The following is a 19,485-nucleotide window of genomic DNA, read 5'->3' on the forward strand; positions in this document are numbered from 1 at the left end:
ATCTGTCTGTGTGCCGCCGTCCCATGTGATGAATCACAGAACTGCAGGTCGTGGGGTTCCCCATGAAGAACCTTCGGGAACTGCTCTGATTCTGCCCACCCAGGCTAACTGTTGGATCCTTCAGGGCAGGAAGGAGTGCAAAGATGCTTCCTGTCCCAGCTGAGCCTTGAACAATGAGGACCTCCTGAGCATCCTTGGCTATTCTTTGGTCTTGACGTCTGACCTCCTCCTCCATTCCCTGATTTGACCTTTGGCCCTGACCTCTGGCTTTCTCCTTGACCCCCATCTCCTGATTCAACCTTTGGTCCTCACCCCTGGCTTCCTCCTTGACCTCGTCTCCTGATTTGACCTTTGGCCTTGACCTTTGGCTTGCTCCTTGACCCCGTCTCCTCATTTCCCCTTCTTTGGTCTTGATTCCTGGCTTGTCCTATGACTTCTGGTTCCTGGCTCACCTTAGACACTTGCCTGCAGCCCAGCCCTGACAATGTATGGACTTCCACTCTGGCTGAATAGGAATGGGAAGGAGTAGTGGCTCCCCATGAGAATAACCTTCTCTCACTGTTAGAGTGAGAGGGAGGCCAAAGCACTTTTTTTTAAGCCTTCAAAGTTTGCCCCTCTGCCTCAGCCCCATTATTGGCACCATTGGAATTATCCTAATATATTGGCCTCCTTTCCATAGGAAGGTATGCATCCTGAAGTTCAACCAAAAAGTTCAACCTTAGACCCAACCCCAAACCAAATTTGGGAGCAGGGAAGGCCGTGGCAGAGGGTTCCCCACAGCTCCACCAGAGCGTTTTCTCTTGGAGGCTCTTTTCCCTGTTGGAAACAATGCAAATATCCCCCTTTTCTTGCTGGGGGTGATGGGAATGTGAATGGCAGAGGTGGAGAATCTCTGACCCACGAGGCCATTTCCTCCCCCCCCACAAACTACACCCACCTACCCACTCCCGACATCATGATGGAGTGAGACTGCCATCACTTTGAAATCTGTCTGCAAGCATTTTGTATTGAAGTCCCCTGTGAAGGGATTTCAAAGCAATGTCTCTTGGTGCCCATCAGCTGATAAGTGCTGAAAGGTCTCACTTTCTGAAGTCCAGTTCCAAGTTGTTTTTATCCAGTGCAAATGGACTCCAAAGGTGAGCCTTTTTCAAGTTGTCAGCTGACATCACCATTATTTCAGGTGATTGGCAGGTGGCCTAATTGTCAAAGTTGGCCCGCAAGGGTAGGGGAAGGAAGGATCTAGCCTGTGGGCCACATCTGGTACTCTTTCCCTGATCTGGTGTCTCTGCTACTGATACTTGTCTCCTCCTTACCCCAAACTACGTCTCTGGACCTCTGGGGCAAGGGCAGGTTGGAGGCAACCCTGCTTGCCTGAGTTCCAGTAGCAAGTCTTCAAATGAGGGAGCTCGCTTTTGCAAGCACCCCTAATTTAAGCGCTCAAAACATTATTCGTTGTAAGTATTATGAGAAGACGATGTATAAGGAATGCTTTCATCCAGCAAAAGCGCCATACAAATGCTGAGTATTATTAGAGTTAGGCTTGTTATTTTAGCAGCTTTTTTATTTTTGTTTTTATGAATGAATGCTTCTCAGAAAACAAGAGCACAATATGAAACAATAACAGTATTAGTTAAACTACAGAATGGCATTTGTAACAGTCCTGTTTTCTTAAGCACACTTTCTACGGCAGTGGAACACAAATTCTTCTAATAGCCTGATCCTTTTGCATATTTACTCAAAAGCAAGTCCCACTCAATTCAGTGGAGCTCGCTTTTGGGTAAATGTTCATAGAACAGTATCCCAGCTGTGCATATGCCATTCTAAATCGGGGCAAGAAATCAATTTTTCATGCTAAGGGCCACATTTCCTCCCAGACAACCTTCCGAGGGCCGTGTGACTGTGGTGGGTGAAGCCAGAGGCAACTGTGGGGGTTTGGAAGGGGGCAGGGACAAATGTAAAACAGTAGGCTACTTTTTACACACACACTAAGCTCACTCACTTCTCCCTCCATGCAAGTAAGAGGTGTTATCAGGGTTCAAAGTCACATTCTGCCCTGGCAAAATCATGGTGTGACCTGGGGAGAGTTTTGAGGGCTAGGCAGAGAGGCCTTGAGGGCCACATCTGACCTCTGGGTCTGTGGTTCCCCATCCCTTTTCTAAAGGATGGAGGTGGTTTCGCACGCAGAAATAGCGTCAATTACAGCAGCAGGTGAAAAATAAAATAAATAGCTCCACAGTTAAATGTTGCTCTTAAGTTTACTGCTGCAGCTGTCTTTTTTTGTCTTTGAAATTCCATTCACCAGGAACGGGTGACCTTCACCCATAGGTCCACTTGTAGTCCTCAGTCTAATTTTATGTGACCATCAGTCTAATTTCAAAAGTCCTATGCAAGGAATAGCTTCAGACTTCTGGTAAGGAACAATGTGCCCATCCCATGATGGCCTGGGGAGGGGGTAGGGGAGAGAGAGAGAGAGAGAGAGAGAGAGAGAGAGAGAGAGAGAGAGAGAGAGAGAGAGAAGGGGATGTCAAAGGGAGAGAAAAAATGGAGAGGGGAGAGAGGAGTTGATCCTGCCCACTGTTGGCTTTGGCTGCACCCACAGGAAAAAATGGCCCCATCAAATTCCTTGCACGGGAATGCGGTTCTTGACAAAAAAGTGTTGTCCTCTCTTGCCATACAAGGATTCCAAAGAGATCACACCCTCTCCTTCGCAAGACAGAGCACATGAACAAATGTTTCTGTTTGTAAATTGTCATGCTTGGAAACCATTTCGCCATTTTAAAATGCTTTTGAGAATGAATGTTCTTTTTTATTTTAAGAAGCCCTTTTCAGTTCAAGATGCAGGATTTTTGTAACTGTATACTTGAGTATCATCATTATCCTTCTGTGTGTATGTGTTTGTGTGTGTTTTTAAAAATGTGTATATGGTTAGTTCCCTTCAATTAAATGTAATAAGGATTGTTAATTGCTTCTGGGATATTTCCCTGAAGGATGGCTGTATAGCCTAAAAAATGCACTAGGCTCTTGAATATTTTTGTGGTTCAATAAATCATCTGCCTTTAATTATCACTTCAATAGTAGCCATGTTGTTGTGTTGCGCCGAAACCAAGGCTTCATTCATGCAGGAGTTTACTGTGGATTTGCTGTTACCTAAGCATGCAAGTATTTAAGAGCAACTGCATGGTGTCACTTCATCAAAATCACAGAACTGTAGAGTTGGAAAGGACCCCCAAAAGTAATCTAGTCCAACCCCTTGCAATGAAGAAAAACTCCAACCTGTACATTCCCTCTCCATTTAATCCACATTTCCCCATTCTTTATCTTTGGATAATCAGATATGAAAAATAAATCAAGTTTCAATGTGTGTGTGTTGTGGGGCGGGGTTATACAAAGGGTTCTATTCAATTTAAGTGCTACTCAGAGGAGTCCCAGTGACATTAAATGAACATGACTAGCATATGATAGGTCTTCTCTGAGTAGAGCTTAGGTAGATACAACTCAAAGTACATATTGTTCGTTGCAACCCAGTCTCTGAGCAGTGAGAGCTGTCAGGGATGTCTGCCCCTCTCTTGAGTTTGGTTTCCTTGGGATAAAGATCAATGGCTGTGGCGCCTTCAGGATTTACACAAATATACTACCTAAGCAAAGGATGGAGGGTCTCACAGAATTAATACTCCAACAGATATGGCCTTCCCATTAGGTTCCCAGAGAGATCCGTAAGCCAAAGCTTTGGGTCCGGCCCAGAACAAGACCAGCCTTTGTGTATTCAGCTTCCAGCACAGCCCCTGCCCTTTGCCTATTGTTCTCTGTCCCTACAAAATGATGCTGCTTCCAACTAGGTGGGGAGGGGGAGGATTAATCTCATTTGTCTCTTTGGCAACAGAGCAACCTTTTTGGACACGTAAATGGTGATACTTAGCTAGGAAGCTACGGCCATTCTCTTACAAAGAAACTGGCCTAGCCAGTTCAGCAACCCCTTCTACTAGATTCTAATAAACCTCCTTGGTAGAGAATCAGAGGCCTGGAAAGGACCCACAGATATAATCGAGACCAAGACATACACTGCAAACCTATAACACTGTTAGAGGAAAGTGTGTACAATGTAAACGCAATTTTTGCATGCACTTTGTGGGGGGCGGGGCGGATCCACAGACAAGAAGAGGATGGAATGGGCTTCTGAGTGACAAAACTGATTGTGAAACTGAAAACACACATTCACCTGTGACCTGTGCTGAAACAGGCAAATAATAATACTGCCCTCTCAACAAACGGATTGGTGGTGCTTTTTTCTTCACACACCTAACGCTACGCTTCAAAACCTAAGGTAGCAATTGCCAGGTCATTTCTAAAAGAAAAAGAAAAACAATGTCAGATGAAGCATTGCGTTGAGTCTGACCTTTTAAATGACTACCTTGGTGTTTGAAACATAGTATTAAAACAACACTAACAGTTTGTTTTAAGCAAGTAAAGTCACATCCTGCTAACCTGTTTGTGGGGCACAAATCCTGATTTGTTTGCACAGTGTTTGCAAGGAGGCCCGCGATCTCTGAGCATTCATTCATTCTGCTTTTGTTGGCCTGGAGAGCATCTTACACAATCCAGTGTATCTCCTAATCATTTTGCAGATTGCAAGGAAGTCCAGCTTGTGGGGGCGTGGATTTAGAATGCAAGGCCTCCAAATCAAGTTTGATTGTGCCACCTGAATTTGTCAATATGCGATTGAACTGAACCGCACCCCACAGTGGCGGCAGTCTGGAAGCGCCCCAAGAGTCTGGTGACACTTGATAGATTATCAGATCTGAAGATGCAAAGGATATGCAAAGGATATCCACTTGCTGGAGCTCAGTGGATCTGAATCAGGTCACAACTAGGGATGGGGCTATTTGGGTTTCTCTCAGTTTCTCATTTTTCTCTAGGGTTTCAGACAGGGAATCTTTCCCAGCCCCACCGAGAGATGCTGGAAACTGAACCTGGGACTTCTTGTATGCAAGGAAGGAGCTCTACCACTGAGCTACACTCCTTCCCTAATATTGTAGCCCTGCATTGTCATTCCTGCAGTCAGAATAAATGACCTCCAGGAGCATTCCTGCTCTAAAATTCTATGTTTCCAAGAAAGGATTTAGTTATACTAGATCTAGGTTTCAAACGGAAGTGATTGAAGGGAAAGTGAAACTACTGAAAGCCGCATACAGCATACTATTAGAATGGGAGACGAAAGATGAAGAGGTAAAATCAGTTATGATTAAATGGGCACAAGATGTAGGTCACAACATTATGATGGAAGATTGGGTTAAATTATGGAAAACTGACTTAAAATGTACAGATTGTTCCCTATTGAAGGAGAATTACATGAAGATGATGTAAAGATAGTACACAACACCAGTGCAGTTAGGGAAACATTCACAAACTTTTTGTTGATAATAATCAGCTAAATAGTTTGAGGATCTATACAACTTTGTAACATGCAGAAAACAGCATTCTTAGAGAAACCAAAGACTGGAACTGAGGGAAGTCGGGGGGGGGGTTGTGGGGGGGGGAGGGAGGAAAAATGGGGAGGAACAAGGATGATATGTTTTTGGATAATATGTCTTGTTATAATTTTGAATAATTTTTTTTTAAAAAAAAATTCTATGTTTCTATTGCATCCCTGAGCAACAGGGAAGCATATCACCTTAATCTTAGACCGATTCTCAAGCAAGATTTAAAGGGGCTCCTGTGACTCTTATTCAGTTTTAAACACATACACACATGCCCATATGGAGTGCATGTAGAAGATAAATGCGCCCCACACCAAGCTCATAATACTCTCACAGCCAGAAAACTATACAGAGCAAAAAACGAGGCCACGCTTAGCCCTTAGCTGACCTCAGCAACCCCTCTTGTCACATTACAGGAAATTCTTCCTGAGCCTCCCCTCTGTGGAACTGGTTTAACAAGTGTCAACAAATATCCAAGCAGACGCCGAAATGGTATCTTATGTACGTGAATGGGGACAGGTCTGTGTCAATGGATTCTGGAGTCAAGGTAATTCATCATTTCAAAAGGAAGTCTCAGACAGGAAGGGCAATTAATGTCAGGTATTGCCAGGCGTCTTGATGGATGGACTTGCAAATGTGTTGGAGAAACATGACAGTCTGAGCATGATCTAATTCACATGCACAAGCACAACCCATTTTGTGACGTATCTGAGACATTTTTTGGGTGGTCCTTCTGCCAAGGGGCAGGTGGATAATTTCTGAGGTTTTAAAAGATGTCACACACTTTTGTTCTGGGCAAGGGAGCAAGGAGACTTTGTTGTAAAGAGGCCAATAAAGATCAACAGCTTGCCTTGCAGGTAAATCTCTAACTTGATGGGGACTTGGGCTGTAAAAACCAACCCTGTGGGTGTGGGTGTGTGTACGCGTGTGGGTGCAGAACTGTGACCACAGCTGTTGCCTCAGACATAGCATAGGTGAGCAGCAGAAGTGAGAGTCCCCACAGGCCGTAGTTGCCATCCCTTGGCCTAGCTCCCCACATACACATGTGGTAAGTGGGTCAGGGTGTCTGTGCATTTAGGCTTACACAAACATCCACCCACATGTGCAAACAAATGAGGATCTTGCAGAAAAGGAAGAGTAGCCACTGTTTGCTTTGCAAAAGAGTAAGCTGGTAATAATATATGGGCCAATCCCAGAGGGTGGCAACACTCTGGTTTGGAAGGAGCAACATATGAATCAGGCAAATAATAAACAAAGGTTGCTTGCCAAGATCCGGCGGGGTTTCACCGTTGACAGAGGTTCTGATGTTAAACTAAGTGGCATAAACTGACTCACTGCCAGCCCTAAGAATAGACGTGATATATATTTTTAATGTTTGATGATTTGTTGTGTTTTTAATATTCTGTTGGGAGCCGCCCAGAGTGGCTGGGGCAACCCAGTCAGATGGGCAACATATACCAAAATATTTGTGTGTGTGTGTGTGTGTGTGTGTGTGTGTGTGTGTGAACTGACTTTGCCAATTGCTTCCTCAAGCCTGCCAAAAAAGAGAGGTTATGATTTGGTGACTATATTGGTGGTAAAACCATTCAACGTTAAACCAGATCCACACACTTTCATGATGCCCTGCTCTTCCTCGATAGAAGGAATCTGCCTTGATATGCGGCAGACTGTTAGGGTTCCAAGGGGTTGCTCGAGAGCAAGCAGGCAAATGATTCCCTGCTCAGCTGTGAAGCCTTGCTTTTGATGCCAAAATAAACTTTATCTGTCCAGAGCGCCACTCTCCCGTGGCTGGCAGAATCGGTGAGTGGGCGGTCCTTAAACCTTCCCCAGCAAAGTAGTTTCTTGGTGCCCAGTCTGCGCCTCCCCTCTTGGCACAAAAGCTTACTGCGCAAGGAGAGCGTGAGTAACGGAGGACCTCTCTCCTCCCCGCTTTGCCCAGGCAAGGTGTCCTGGCACTGCCTCGCCTCCTCCGAGCCCTCTCCACTGGAGGCGTGGTTACTCTCCTCTGCTGAGGAGGAGCTGCTTCCCACAATCTTTGGGGGCTCTCTGTAATCTATCCAGCTTTTCCCCTCTCTGCCGATGGCAGTTCCCTGACACAGACCATTGGTTGAGCATAGATGCTATTTCAGGCTACGCCAGTCTCTGAGTGGCGAGAAACTTCAAAGCTTCCAGTGCTTACACAGGCCTCAGTTTCCTTGGAATGAAGATCAATGGAGACTGTGGCGTCCTTAGGAGATATGGTTTTATTTACACATAAATATAACCAGAGCGTAGGATGGAGGGTTCATTAACACCCACAAAAGAGCTTGATTCTTCAGCAACCTCTTGACCCGCCTTCAGCCTCAGAGTCTGAACTGCTTTCTGTCACAGGCTCTTCATGCTCACTAAACCCTGTTGCCCCTTCAGTATCCCTCCTCCCTATCTCCCTCCTCTGGCCTCTCCTCTGCGTCCCACCATGAATCCCTGGCTCTGAGCCTTCCTCCTCTGGGGTTTCCCTGGCTGTTGCCTTCCACTACCCCAGTTCATCCAGCCGGTCCCTGACACATGGAAACATTAAGCAATTCTAGCATTAATGCATTGGTTTGCTGCTCACTGCTTTTCACCGTTCTCACCTGTCGATTCGAAAAGAAGCTCCTTGGTCATTTATTTTAATCATTTATTTGTTAAATTAAGGGAAGCCCTCGTTTCTTACAAACGTGGCCTGCAGAAAATAATTACATTCAGTCATATTTAAATACATAAAAGCATACAATGTACAATCAGTCCAAATAATCTGGAGCAGAAACAACGCCGAAGGTTGCAACCAGCCTGTCGCAAGTGTATGGTAGAACGAAAAGATCTTTCGTGATGTTTCAAAAATTCAGAGAGGGTTTTAACTTGATGAACTTCTGTGAGCATCGAACCACTTGGAGGGCTTGTCTGGCCCAAGGTCTTTGAGGACAGCAATGGGGAACAGGGGAACAGGGCTGGCAGAAGTAGAGCAGAAGTTATAACTTCCTTCCCAAAAGGGCAGGAGGGAGGAACCCTTTTGAGCCCGAGATCTGCTTTCCTTTTGTAGACAACCTTTCTAGGGCCGTATGCCAGTGGGGGCTGAGGCCAGAGCAAACGTGGACCGAGCAACTAGTGTAAATTTCACCTTGGTACAGTAGGCTAGTTCTACACACAACCACAAACAACCCATCCGCCATCTTGGAAAGAGTTCAAGGAGACATTCCAGCTAGGCAAAGACACTCAAAGTGCTAAGCAGAGACAGAATGGGGAGGATCTGGAGGGCCAGAGAGGCCTCAAGGCCCCCAGGCCTAAAGCTCCCCATCCCAGCATGAAAAGACCTGATCACTTCAAGGTTTTATTACAATCTAGTGGTACAGGGATTTTGTGAAATAAATAAAATCATTATGTCATTTGCCTCTGGCGGCTGCGCTTGAAATCCATTCACGGCGCACAAATGCGCCCAACACACAGTTCAGGAATGTTCTGTTGGGCCATCGGTTGCGGCAGTCTATACTAAGAGGCCCTCTCTGCTCTTGGCTGGCACCATCACAGCAACGCCTCCGTATTGCTCAGGATGGGCTCTCCTGCCCTTCTCGGACATGATGGAGCAGCTTCCTCCATTATCTGGGCCAGCAGCTGATGGCGTAGACGTCGCCTGGGGCGAGGAAGGTACAGAAGGAGCATAGTGAACCCTGGCCTTTGTCGTGACGGTGGTCGAGCAGCCGCCACGGTGGGGCTCGCTTTTCACGCCGCTGCAATCCATGGGCTGCGCCTCTTGGGCCGGGGAGATCATCTCGGTGCCTTCCTGCTCCTTGGGAGGGCCGTACTTGCGGCGCTGCATGAAGCTGATATTGTGGGGCACAAAGTCCAGGACGGATCGTATGCTGCTGTTTCGGCTTCCGCCTCTGGCCCGCGGGGGCGCTGTGTCAACCCTGTGAGGGCAAAGAGTTCTCTGTTTCACTATTTAATTTCTTTATATATTTATCATTTCTAACAACAATAATATTTGCAGCTCAGGCCAGCTTACAAAGGAAACAAATGATTTTTTAAAATAAGATGAAACATAATACAGTTGTACCTTGGTTTTCTGACAGCTTAGTTCTCGAACGTTTTGGCTTCTGGACGCCGCAAACCCAGAAGTGACTGTTCTGGTTTGGAACGTCCAACAGGGCTTCTGTCGCTTCTGATTGGCTGCAGGAGCTTCCTCCAGCCAATCAGAAGCCATGCTTTGGTTTTCGAACGTTTTAGAAGTTGAATGGACTTCCGGAATGGATTCTGTTCGACTTCTAAGGTACAACTGTACAATAAACTGTGATGCAAGTATTAAAGCCTTACGAGTCAGCATGGATGGACTCCAGGAAAATACAGTACAGTATAGCACTTTCTAATGGTCCATTTTCCTGGCTAATTTTGGATGCCTGTTCTAACGGGAAGGACCACCTGCAGCTTCTGAGTGCCCTTTTCGGTTGGAAAATCTGCCTTCCAACCCTCCCCATTTCGCAGAGCGGGGGGTGGAATCTAAAAAATGATGAGTGAAATATTGTTTAAAGCACTTTCCACCCTCATGTGTTTCTCTGGCCCATCATGTTAAGAACAGTACAGCCCGGGCAATCGACTAGTCCTGTGCACAGTGCACAGTTACCTATGTTTAACTGTGGGGGCTGCATGTGGAAATCAACTGTGCACGAGTGAGCACAATATTAGGCTTCTGTCTAGCATTGCGGTTCCCAATCGGTGGTCCATGGAGCCCAGGGGGTCTGCATAACCCATCCAGGGGGGTCAGTGGCACCATTCACATAACAAAAACTACCATGGAGATATCAAAAATTTCCAAAGTTGGCTTGGCTTTTGAAAAACTGGGAGTCAGCAGCACTTAGCTAATCGGGAATCACGAGTCTGGAGCAACTGTCCTGCATGCTTAGATGAAGTCACCAGAGCCCCAAAGATCTGAGATTGAACCTCCAAACTCAAGTCCCAGGGCCAAAGGTTGAGATTTGTGGCTAGATTTGTGCACACCCCACTCTCTCCTTCATCTAGGCAAACCAGAAGAATTATCAGAATTTAAGGACACCTTCCAACCAGGCAAAAGCACTCAAAGAGGATGCCAAGCAGGGCTGTTGAAACAAGATGTGGCTGGGCAAGGGAGCTTGGCCTTGGGAGAGTCTTGAGGGCCAGAAAGAGAGGCCTGGAGGGCCACATTTGGCCCCTGGACCTAAGGTTTCCTCCATGGAATGAGAACCCCCTTTCAATGTTCTGCAGCAGGAAGCGGCTTAATGATGGGAGGCTTACGACGCAGACCTTCCACCCCCACAAACCCCTTCCTCTCATATATTCCTCCTGCTTCTAGTCACCTGATCTGGTTGACCTCTTCCTTGTAGCGCCTCTTCCTGCAGCAGCAGATCAGCCCCACGATGAGACACACCAGGAGGGTCAGGAAGAGCAGAGAGCCAAGGACTACTCCCACGACGATGCTCACTCGGTTGGACTCTGCAAGGGAGGAGAAGACCATGGAGAACACTGAGCTGAGATGGAATGGCTAGGAGGTGCTAAGCTGGATGGCTTTTGATTGACTGGCAGCTACTAGGTGTCATCTACCTTGATTACATTTCCCAAAATTGTCTACAATTTCAAAAATTTAAAATAAAGGCAGGGGGATATGGAGAATGAGTCCAGAAGCCAAGATGGAGGATAGTTCCTTATGCTAAGATTTAATTCCCCTGGAGTTCTCTCCAAGCCCTGAAACGTCTGAAGATGATTATTTCTGAAGACCAGTTTCTGGAAACTGCAGGGGAGGAGAATTACTGGTCCTGCTTGCGGGCTTTCCGTGCATATAACCTGTGGGTTTTCTGTGCATAAAACTTGCTTTTCGGACTCTTCCAGACAAGCATGAGATTTGGTATTTGGACAAAATGAAAAATGCTACTCTCTTACCCTTTGAGAAGGAGATCTCCACAACACACCTGGCCGATCCGACTTTGTTGGCCACACTGCACTGGTAAACACCAGCGTGGTCATTGGATAGGTTCTGAATGATCAGGTCACCGGGATTTGGGCCTTGAGAAGAGAAAATCCAGGAAAAAACAGTTACTATAAGCTCACATTGATCTGGGTTATGCTCCTCCACGATGACGTCGAGATGAGCCAGGCAAGCTTTGCACAAGACCAAATACAGTCATACCTCGGTTTTCGAACAGCTTGTTCCTGAACGTTTTGGCTTCCGAACGCTGCAAACCTGGAAGTGACTGTTCCGGTTTGTGAACTATTTTTGGAAGCTGAACGTCCGACAGGGCTTCCGCAGCTTCCGATTGGCTGCAGGAGCTTCCTGCAGCCAATCAGAAGCCGTGATTTGGTTTTCAAACATTTTGGAAGTTGAATGGACTTCTGGAATGGATTCTGTTCAACTTCCAACCTACGGCTATATGACTTTACCTTTTGTTGATTACGGCACATGTGTTTGTGGAGTGGAGTCCACTGTACCAGATGCCTGAAATGTAATCTGAAGTGTGTGTACACATGTATCTATCTAGCTAAATTGGGAGGGGGGAGGTGTAGGAGACATATGGAAACAGGATTGGCCAAAAAGCTAAGCCTGTGACCAACTCACCCCTTTAATGAAATATGTAGCTGTTGCATTTGTTCAGGCCCAAATGCGTGACAAGTTCAGCAGTTTTAGTTTGCAGTCTTTATCCCTAATTTGCTTTCATTGCTTCCCTTAACCCAAGGATTTTGTAAACTCATTTTTCACCAAGCAATTTCTCCTCTGCTTCATTTCCTGTCCAAGCATCTTTCCTCTACTCCAGAGGTGGGGGACCATTTTCACCTGGAAGGCTGCATTCTTTCCAGAGGTGGGTGGGTGGGAGGAGCCAGAAGCAAAAGTGGGTGGAGCAATGGATGCAAATTCACCTAGGCTAGTTTCTACACACACTCATGCGCCCATCTCTTTCTTCCATCCACACAAGCGAAAGACAAGAAGCCCAAGGGCCAGGGAGACAGGACTGAAGGGCAGCAGTCAGTACCTGGAGCTTGAGGTTCCTCATTCACAATGTTGACCTGCCACTCCAGAGCAGCAAGCAAAATGCTGGGCATCCCAGCATTTCTCTCCATTAGTTCCTGGTTCTTACCTTTAATGGTGGTAGCGGAGAGCCAGTTTGCATAAGGGCGATCTGTGACTTTGGCCCACTGGTACATGAGTGGGGAAGTGCCAGAGTTTGAGGAGCAGCTCAGGGTGACTTTCTGGCCCAAGGCTACCTTGCCTACAACTGAGCATTGTGGGTTGGATGGTCTCGCTGATGGAAGGGAGAGAAAACGTCCTCAGTTAGTAAGTCTGAAGAAAAGGAGGTGGGGGAAAGGAATGGAGAGTGTGGGATGGCTCCCAGAGACTCTGGCACTGCCAGTACATGAGCAATAGGAGCCAAGGCCCACCAACAGGTGGGATGTAACACAAGCAGTCAAGTACAACACTTCCTGTTTACTCAGAGTGGACACACAGGGGGATGTTAATCCAGCCAGGAGGACTTCCTGTCACACCTGGCCTGGAGCATCCTCCCCCTGCATGTGACAAGGTAGATGGGCGTGACCCTGTGAGACCCTGTAAAAGGGCCAGTCTTTCTCTTTTGACTCTTTGGTGTCTTGATCTCTTGGTGTATTTTGCTGTCTGCTGGCTCTCAGCCAGCAGCACATGACCTCAATCCCCACATGGGATGAACTCAAACTCTCTTCGGTAACTCCAAGCTAAAGCCTGCCTTCAGGGAACCTGCTGTGAACTGAATGTAAGTAAACTTCTTATCTTTACTTTTAAAGAAGACTGTTGTGTCTTTATTCTTTCTAAGAGGAGTTACCACGATCAAGAGGGATGTGGGTGGCGCTGTGGGCTAAACCACAGAGCCTAGGACTTGCCGATTAGAAGGTTGGCGGTTCAAATCCCTGCGACGGGGTGAGCTCCTGTTGCTGGGTCCCTGCTCCTGCCAACCTAGCAGTTCGAAAGCACAAAAGTGCAAGTAGATAAATAGGTACCGCTCCGGCAGGAAGGTAAACGGCGTTTCCATGCGCTGCTCTGGTTCACCAGAAGCGGCTTAGTCATGCTGGCCACATGACCCGGAAGCTATACGCCGGCTCCCTCGGCCAATAAAGCGAGATGAGCACTGCAACCCCAGAGTCGGCCACGACTGGACCTAATGGTCAGGGGTCCCTTTACTTTTACCTTTACCACGATCAAAACCAATCTGGGCAAGCCAGATTGGATTGCTTAAGTCAAGAGATTCAGACAAATCTGCTATATACTGGGGAATGTACTCTGCTACTGACTCACTAGCATGAGTGAGGAAGGATAATATTTAATCAATACATCCTCCCCTACTATCCACAACATTTCCACAAAACATACAAAGAGGCGGGGCATCCTGCAGCCCCAGTCATATGACTCTACAAAGCAAGGCAAGTCCCTCAAACCCAGAGCAGTCCTGGACCTCCTGCTTTGTCATGGGGCCACAGTCCCTTTTTCTATGCATCAGCAGGACTCACCTAGCACCATGACGGTCACCTTGCGTGTGGCCACCGTGGTTTTCTTCACCTTGCATTCGTAAGTTGCCGAGTCGGAAATCTGAACATTCTGCAGGTTGATGGAGGCATCGTACTGGCTGGGGTCTTGGATTGCAAAGGTCACCCGCTGCTGCAGGCCAGAGCAGCAGTCGTGGCCAGAGCCCCCCATCACCATGTTCTGCTGCAGGCCAGAGTTGCCAAAATGTCGTGAGTCGTGGGCTGCGGAACCCCCTCTCGACTGCAGGAAATGGTAGCCGGGGTGGATTACCTGGTGATTGTTGTAGCTCAGGATCTGGTGGGCAGGAACCAGAGAACAACACCGCTGAATCAACAGAATAAGATTTCCAAATTGCTTATGTGGTCACAGATCTTGCACCAGATCATACGCAAGCAAAACAACACCCTCCTCCTCCTTCACAAAACTATATTTGCTTCCCCCCTGGCATTCCACAGATTATTTTGCCTGAGGAGGTCGGAAAGCGATGGCGCCTCTCATGTCAGGCTGTAACAGTTTTGCCAATTGTATAAAGGTAAATTCAGTGCGGTTACAGATGGGCAAACCTATCAATTTTCATTTTCTCTCCATTTCTCATTCTGATCTATTGTTTACTTCATAAAATTTATACAACTCTTGATTGCAAAAACAGTTTACAAAGAGAAAAAAACAATAAAATGATCAGTAATTCCAATCTTAAATTCAGTTCTCCACGTTTCTGTATTGATTTGCATTTTTTTTAAAAAAGTATTCATGGAAATTCATTAGCTCTTTCCTGAAGTTTTCTCAATATTTACACAGGGTGGGTTTTTTTTTGCAATTTCTATTCATATAATGCATTTTTTGGCATGTTATTCCCATCATTGTATACATTTTCAGGCACGCTTCCCCTGAGTATACATGCATATTTGTACATGTGTGTTTGGGCTGGACAACAGCACTGCAAAATTCAGATAAGTGTGAATTTCAAAGGAAGGCTGTGCTTCGGTTCGCGTATGGCTCCAGAAAGTGTAACCTTTAGACATGAACTGAATCAAATTTATCACCCTTCCCTGGTGCTGTGGTTAGGTAATTTTAGATTATAGGCACTGGGGTCTTATGGGGACTGCCCCTCTAATGGAGTAATAAACATTGCCATCTATTCAAATTATGTCATGAGGTAACTTATTTAGATAGCTTTTGGTTTCGCTTCTCTTTCTTCAAAATATGGCAAGCTGCCAGCCCCGCTGCTCATTCTGCTGTGCTGAGTGGAGCCCAGGACATCTGCCCCAAGGTCCTATCCTGATGGAACCCCTACTATTTTAAATACACTAGCTCAGAAAGCTCAAGTCTGGGAGCCTAATAATGACTCTTCAAGGCCTCTGTTTGGCCCTCATAATTCTCCCCAGAACCCCCCCCCTTCCCTGGTACTCTGCCCCACCCTCTTCAAGTGTTTTTTACTAGCTTGAATGCGTCCTTGACCTCCGATCAAACTAGTCTATTGTGCAAAAGAAAAATGTGCATTTGTTGCCCCATGGCCATCAGAAGATTACCCAGGATGCAAAGCGGCCCCTCAGGCTGAAAAATGTTCCCCAGCCCCTGTTCTAGTGGTCTCTTGAGTTTCCTGTTTGATAGGGAACAAAGAGGTCGGGGTCCACTACGGTTGTGACAGGTTCCTGTCCTGAACAGGCTGTAGTTGGATTCATCCTGGTTCAGTTCACTTCCGGAGCACACAAGAGATGTTTTGAAACCAACAGCTGAGCTCGACCCACGTACTCACCACGTTGTCCAGGTTTGTGGGGTCAGAGTTCATCTGTGTCCATTCGATGTCCAGGTCGTTTGAGTCATGATCTTGCGGTTCCAACTCGTAGGGGCAGCCGAGCTTGGCCGACTCGCCTTCTGCCAGGTAGACCACCTCCCGGCCCTTGGCATTGATCTTCACAGCAGGTAAAAGAGCTGGTGGGCAAAAGAAAAGAGGTATACACAGCAGCCTGAGTGTCCGGAACTGGCTGCAACTGGTAGTTAAGCTCATCCCACAAAGGAAGCCTTTTTATATGGCACCCAAGTGTGGAGAACGATTCAGGCAAAGCCTTTGGCTCAGCTCTTTAATCCCTGTGGCCCAATGGAGCATAGCTGTCAACTTACAGATTTGAAAATAAGGGACCAGCAGCCTCGAAAATAAAGGATCAGCAGCCAAAATAAGGGATTTTCCGAACACAGGTAAGTTCAACTTCTGAGCTCCTCCGAGCCAAAGGCAGAAAGCCCAGCCAGCAGCCAAACAAAGCCTCAAGCGGTGGTTCCCACAGCACAGCAACCCGGCAAAGGGGATGCAGCAAGGAAAACCACCATCACCTCTCCGCTGGGAAGCGCTGAGCAAAGGCGAGTCCCCAGGCAACGTGGCCAATTTGATCGGCACAAGGCATGCAAGCCCCACCCCCCCAGTCGTTCTTAGACTCCTTATTGGGTGAGCAATGCAGCCAAGCAACACAGTTGGAGTCTTCCTCCTCCCTGGCCGGAAGGGTGGGAGGGAGAGGAGCTGCTTCCTTTGAAACCCGGGAAATTTAAGGGATATCATCAATAAGGGACAGCAGCGGGACACAGCGCTGGGATAAGGGACTTTCCCGCCAAATAAGGGACAGCTATGCAATGGAGAAGTTCTGACATACAGATGACCCATTGGTGGTCCACATGTTCCATAGAAAAGTCATAAATATGCACACACTTAGAATCATGGAATTGTAGAATTGGAAGGGATCCCTGGGGTCTTCTAGTCCAATCCCCTGCAATGCACGAATGATTACGAATAGTCATAATTACTGCTACTAAATGTGTTTTTATTTGGCCCTTTCTCCTGAAGGAGCCCAAAGTAGCAAATACTTAAATAAAACTAAAAAAAAAAAAGAATTCTAAAAGCAGTTAAAAGAATTCTTTCTGTCAGTGATCTCAGGGTTGCCAGGAACAGTGTCTTTCCACCATCAAATGCCTAAGTGAACAGGAATGCTCTTAAAGTCTACCAAAAAGTGAGAGAGACAGACATGCCTGACCAGGAAGGACATTCCATAAATAGGGAGCTGTCGCTGAAAAGGCCCTGTCATGGGTGAATGGAACTGGGCACCACCAACAAGGCATCACCTGCTAATTGTAAGGTTCAGGGTCACTGATGGTGCTAACAACAACAACATCATACCGTAAAAACCACCAAGCACTGATAGAGGATTTAAGGACTGTATATAATCCTGACAAATTCAAAGCACATACAGTGAGATTTTGAAGGAAGGTGACAGCTGAAGCTCTGCATTTTATATTAGAATCATAAAATTGCAGAGTTGGAAAGAGTCATCTAGTCCAACCGCCTGCAATGCAGGAATCTTTTATGCAACATGGGGCTTGAGATCAAGAGTCTCCTGCTCTATATTTTTCGTTTGCTTGTTTTAAAATAATTCTTTGCACAACGAAAACCTGTAGATATAAGGGAGAAGGATCCCGGTCTAACTTTCTCCCTGGCATGCTACAATCCTAAATTCTGGGGTTCCCATCCCCATGAACAAGCTTCAAAACTCTCGACACTCCATTTGCCTCCCACAGTCTCACTTCGGTTTTACTGCATTTTCACTTCTGTCCATGTCCCCCCAGAAGATAACTGAAACTGGGAATGGGGGTGGGGGGGCTGTATGGAAGGAACAGGTTTTCACAAAACGATCCTCTCCCTATTTTCTTTTTAGCTCAGTACTAATCCCATTGCACTCATTGCTTCTTATATTTCACTTATGCACACCTGTCACTCTCACACACACATTTGCAACAATAAGGACTAGATACTTGGTGTGTTTTTTAAAAGCTGCTTTGTGGCAGAACCGGGACAGTTTATACGATTACTCCAGCCAGCCTCAGAAAATAAAACTATGAGGACTGTCACTTTCTTGCAGGAGAGATTCAATCCCATAGCAGCAAATTCAGGCTGTTCAATGAAAGTTGCTTTGGTGCCCTCGGGCAACGAAAAACCAGCTTCCCCCGCAAAAAAAGCAAACTTTTTACAATATGGAAAGCAAGGGAGAGATGCACTGGAAGGTGCTGAATAGCAATTGCTTGGAGGCAAGTCTAACCTCTCTACAAACAAATCAGAAGGAATGCTCAACAAATGCTCAAATGTCGTCTGACCTCGCAAATAAACGGGTTGCCTGGAAGCAAGCTGTGTGTGCTTGAATGCTAGCATCCATGCTATCAAACCACACATGGCACTCTTTAGAAGAAGAAGACGCCTTCATCATTATCCTCTGGCGCTACCCAAAGGCTCTTACCTGGCGTTAGACACAAAAGGAAGATCCGCAGGCCCCACGTCCCAGCCATGATTCTGCAATGTATTCCGGAGCAGCAAATGTTTCTCGAGAGCTGGGCAGGTCTCAGGCTAGGTGAGCTTTGAGTAGAAATCCTGGGGAGCCGAGGGTTTTTGATCTCCATGGCCTGGCCCCTCCCCTCCAGGTGCAAATGCCTTTGGGGTGAATTGAAGGCACAATGTGCAACTCCCAAAAGATGAGTGCTGCCTCTCCCCACCCGGTTTCCCTTCCAGAGATGCTCTTACTCAGTCGTTAAATGACAACTGTGCATCCTTTTGTCTGAAGTGCCAGCAGAGCCTTATTCATACCAGTGAAATCATGTCTCGGGGCCCATTTGGCTCAGCATTTTGAAGGACAGCAATGAATGGTGACATCCAGATAAGGGATTTGGGGGGGAAGACCTCCAGAAGACCTATTTTTTTAGCAAGTATCCAGCTTTGCTTGCACAAATTTTACATAATGGCTATACAATGGCTGGACTTCATGGCACATTTGTTCCAATTTATTATATTTTGTTTCATTTGCACCCTGCTGCCCTTCCTCCCGGAAGAGCCCAAGGAGAAAAACATCAGAATGCTAAAACAACAGTGTTTTAAATGAAATAAAAAAGTATTTAAAACAGCATTTTCAAAACATTTGGAACATCAAGAAACATATAAAAGCAATCACACGCCTTCACAGTTACTAATTTCAAAGTTGTCAGGGCCAGTAAAAAGTAAAGGACCCCTGGACAGTTAAGCCCAGTCAAAGGTGACTGTGGGGTTGCAGTGCTCATCTCGCTTTCAGGCCGAGGGAGCCGGCGTTTGTCCTCAGACAACTTTCCGGGTCATGTGGCCAGCATGACTAAACTGCTTCTGGCGCAGCGGAACCCACCACATATGAGTGCACAGAAACGCCGTTATGAGTGCACAGAAACGCCGTTTACTTTCCCACCACAGCGGTGCCTATTTATCTACTTGCGCTGGTGTGCTTTCGAACTGCTAGGTTGGGAGGAGCTGGGACAGAGCAACGGGATCTCATCCCGTCACCATCAAATGCCTGGTTAAACAAGGAATGCATTTATGTTTCTGCTGAAAGTCCATAATGAGGGAGACAGGCACAGCCCATCAGGGAGCACTTTTCACAAAAGGGGAGCCACCACCAAGAAGGTCTCCTCCTGGGTCAACACCAACTG

The 19,485-nt window shown here is 46.7% G+C and overlaps 1 protein-coding gene and 1 long non-coding RNA gene across 3 annotated transcripts; one reads left to right on the plus strand and one right to left on the minus strand.

The window, feature by feature from the left end:
• Positions 1-722: 722 nt before the first annotated feature.
• LOC309358795 lies at positions 723-3,072 on the plus strand. Its single transcript, XR_014163608.1, has 2 exons — positions 723-2,452; positions 2,494-3,072. It is a non-coding gene; the product is annotated as an uncharacterized lncRNA (long non-coding RNA).
• A 5,117-nt stretch (positions 3,073-8,189) lies between these two features.
• Positions 8,190-19,163, minus strand: LOC309358476 (V-set and immunoglobulin domain-containing protein 8-like). 2 transcript variants are annotated; one of them, XM_081891633.1, is made up of 7 exons: positions 18,276-19,163; positions 15,758-15,933; positions 13,986-14,295; positions 12,587-12,751; positions 11,397-11,519; positions 10,817-10,952; positions 8,190-9,397 (listed from the first exon to the last, which is right to left on the minus strand). In XM_081891633.1, exons 1-7 carry the CDS (start codon positions 18,433-18,435, stop codon positions 8,974-8,976), a joined length of 1,494 nt encoding a protein of 497 aa, XP_081747759.1. In that variant the 5' UTR covers positions 18,436-19,163; the 3' UTR covers positions 8,190-8,973. The 2 variants fall into 2 exon arrangements, with proteins under 2 accessions (XP_081747759.1, XP_081747758.1); XM_081891632.1 differs by having other exon boundaries at positions 13,986-14,325.
• Between the last annotated feature and the right edge of the window lie 322 nt (positions 19,164-19,485).

The sequence above is a fragment of the Podarcis melisellensis genome (assembly GCF_964234715.1).
Source record: "Podarcis melisellensis genome assembly, chromosome: 16".
NCBI classification, from domain to species: domain Eukaryota; kingdom Metazoa; phylum Chordata; class Lepidosauria; order Squamata; family Lacertidae; genus Podarcis; species Podarcis melisellensis.

Coding starts and splice junctions, on each gene's coding strand:
- LOC309358476 (XM_081891632.1), bottom strand. CDS start 18,435: ATGGAGATCAAAAACCCTCGGCTCCCCAGGATTTCTACTCAAAGCTCA. Junction 12,752..13,985: donor GGTGACCGTCATGGTGCTAG/GTGAGTCCTGCT, acceptor CCCTTCCATCAG/CGAGACCATCCAACCCACAA. Junction 9,398..10,816: donor GAAGAGGTCAACCAGATCAG/GTGACTAGAAGC, acceptor TTGCCCTCACAG/GGTTGACACAGCGCCCCCGC.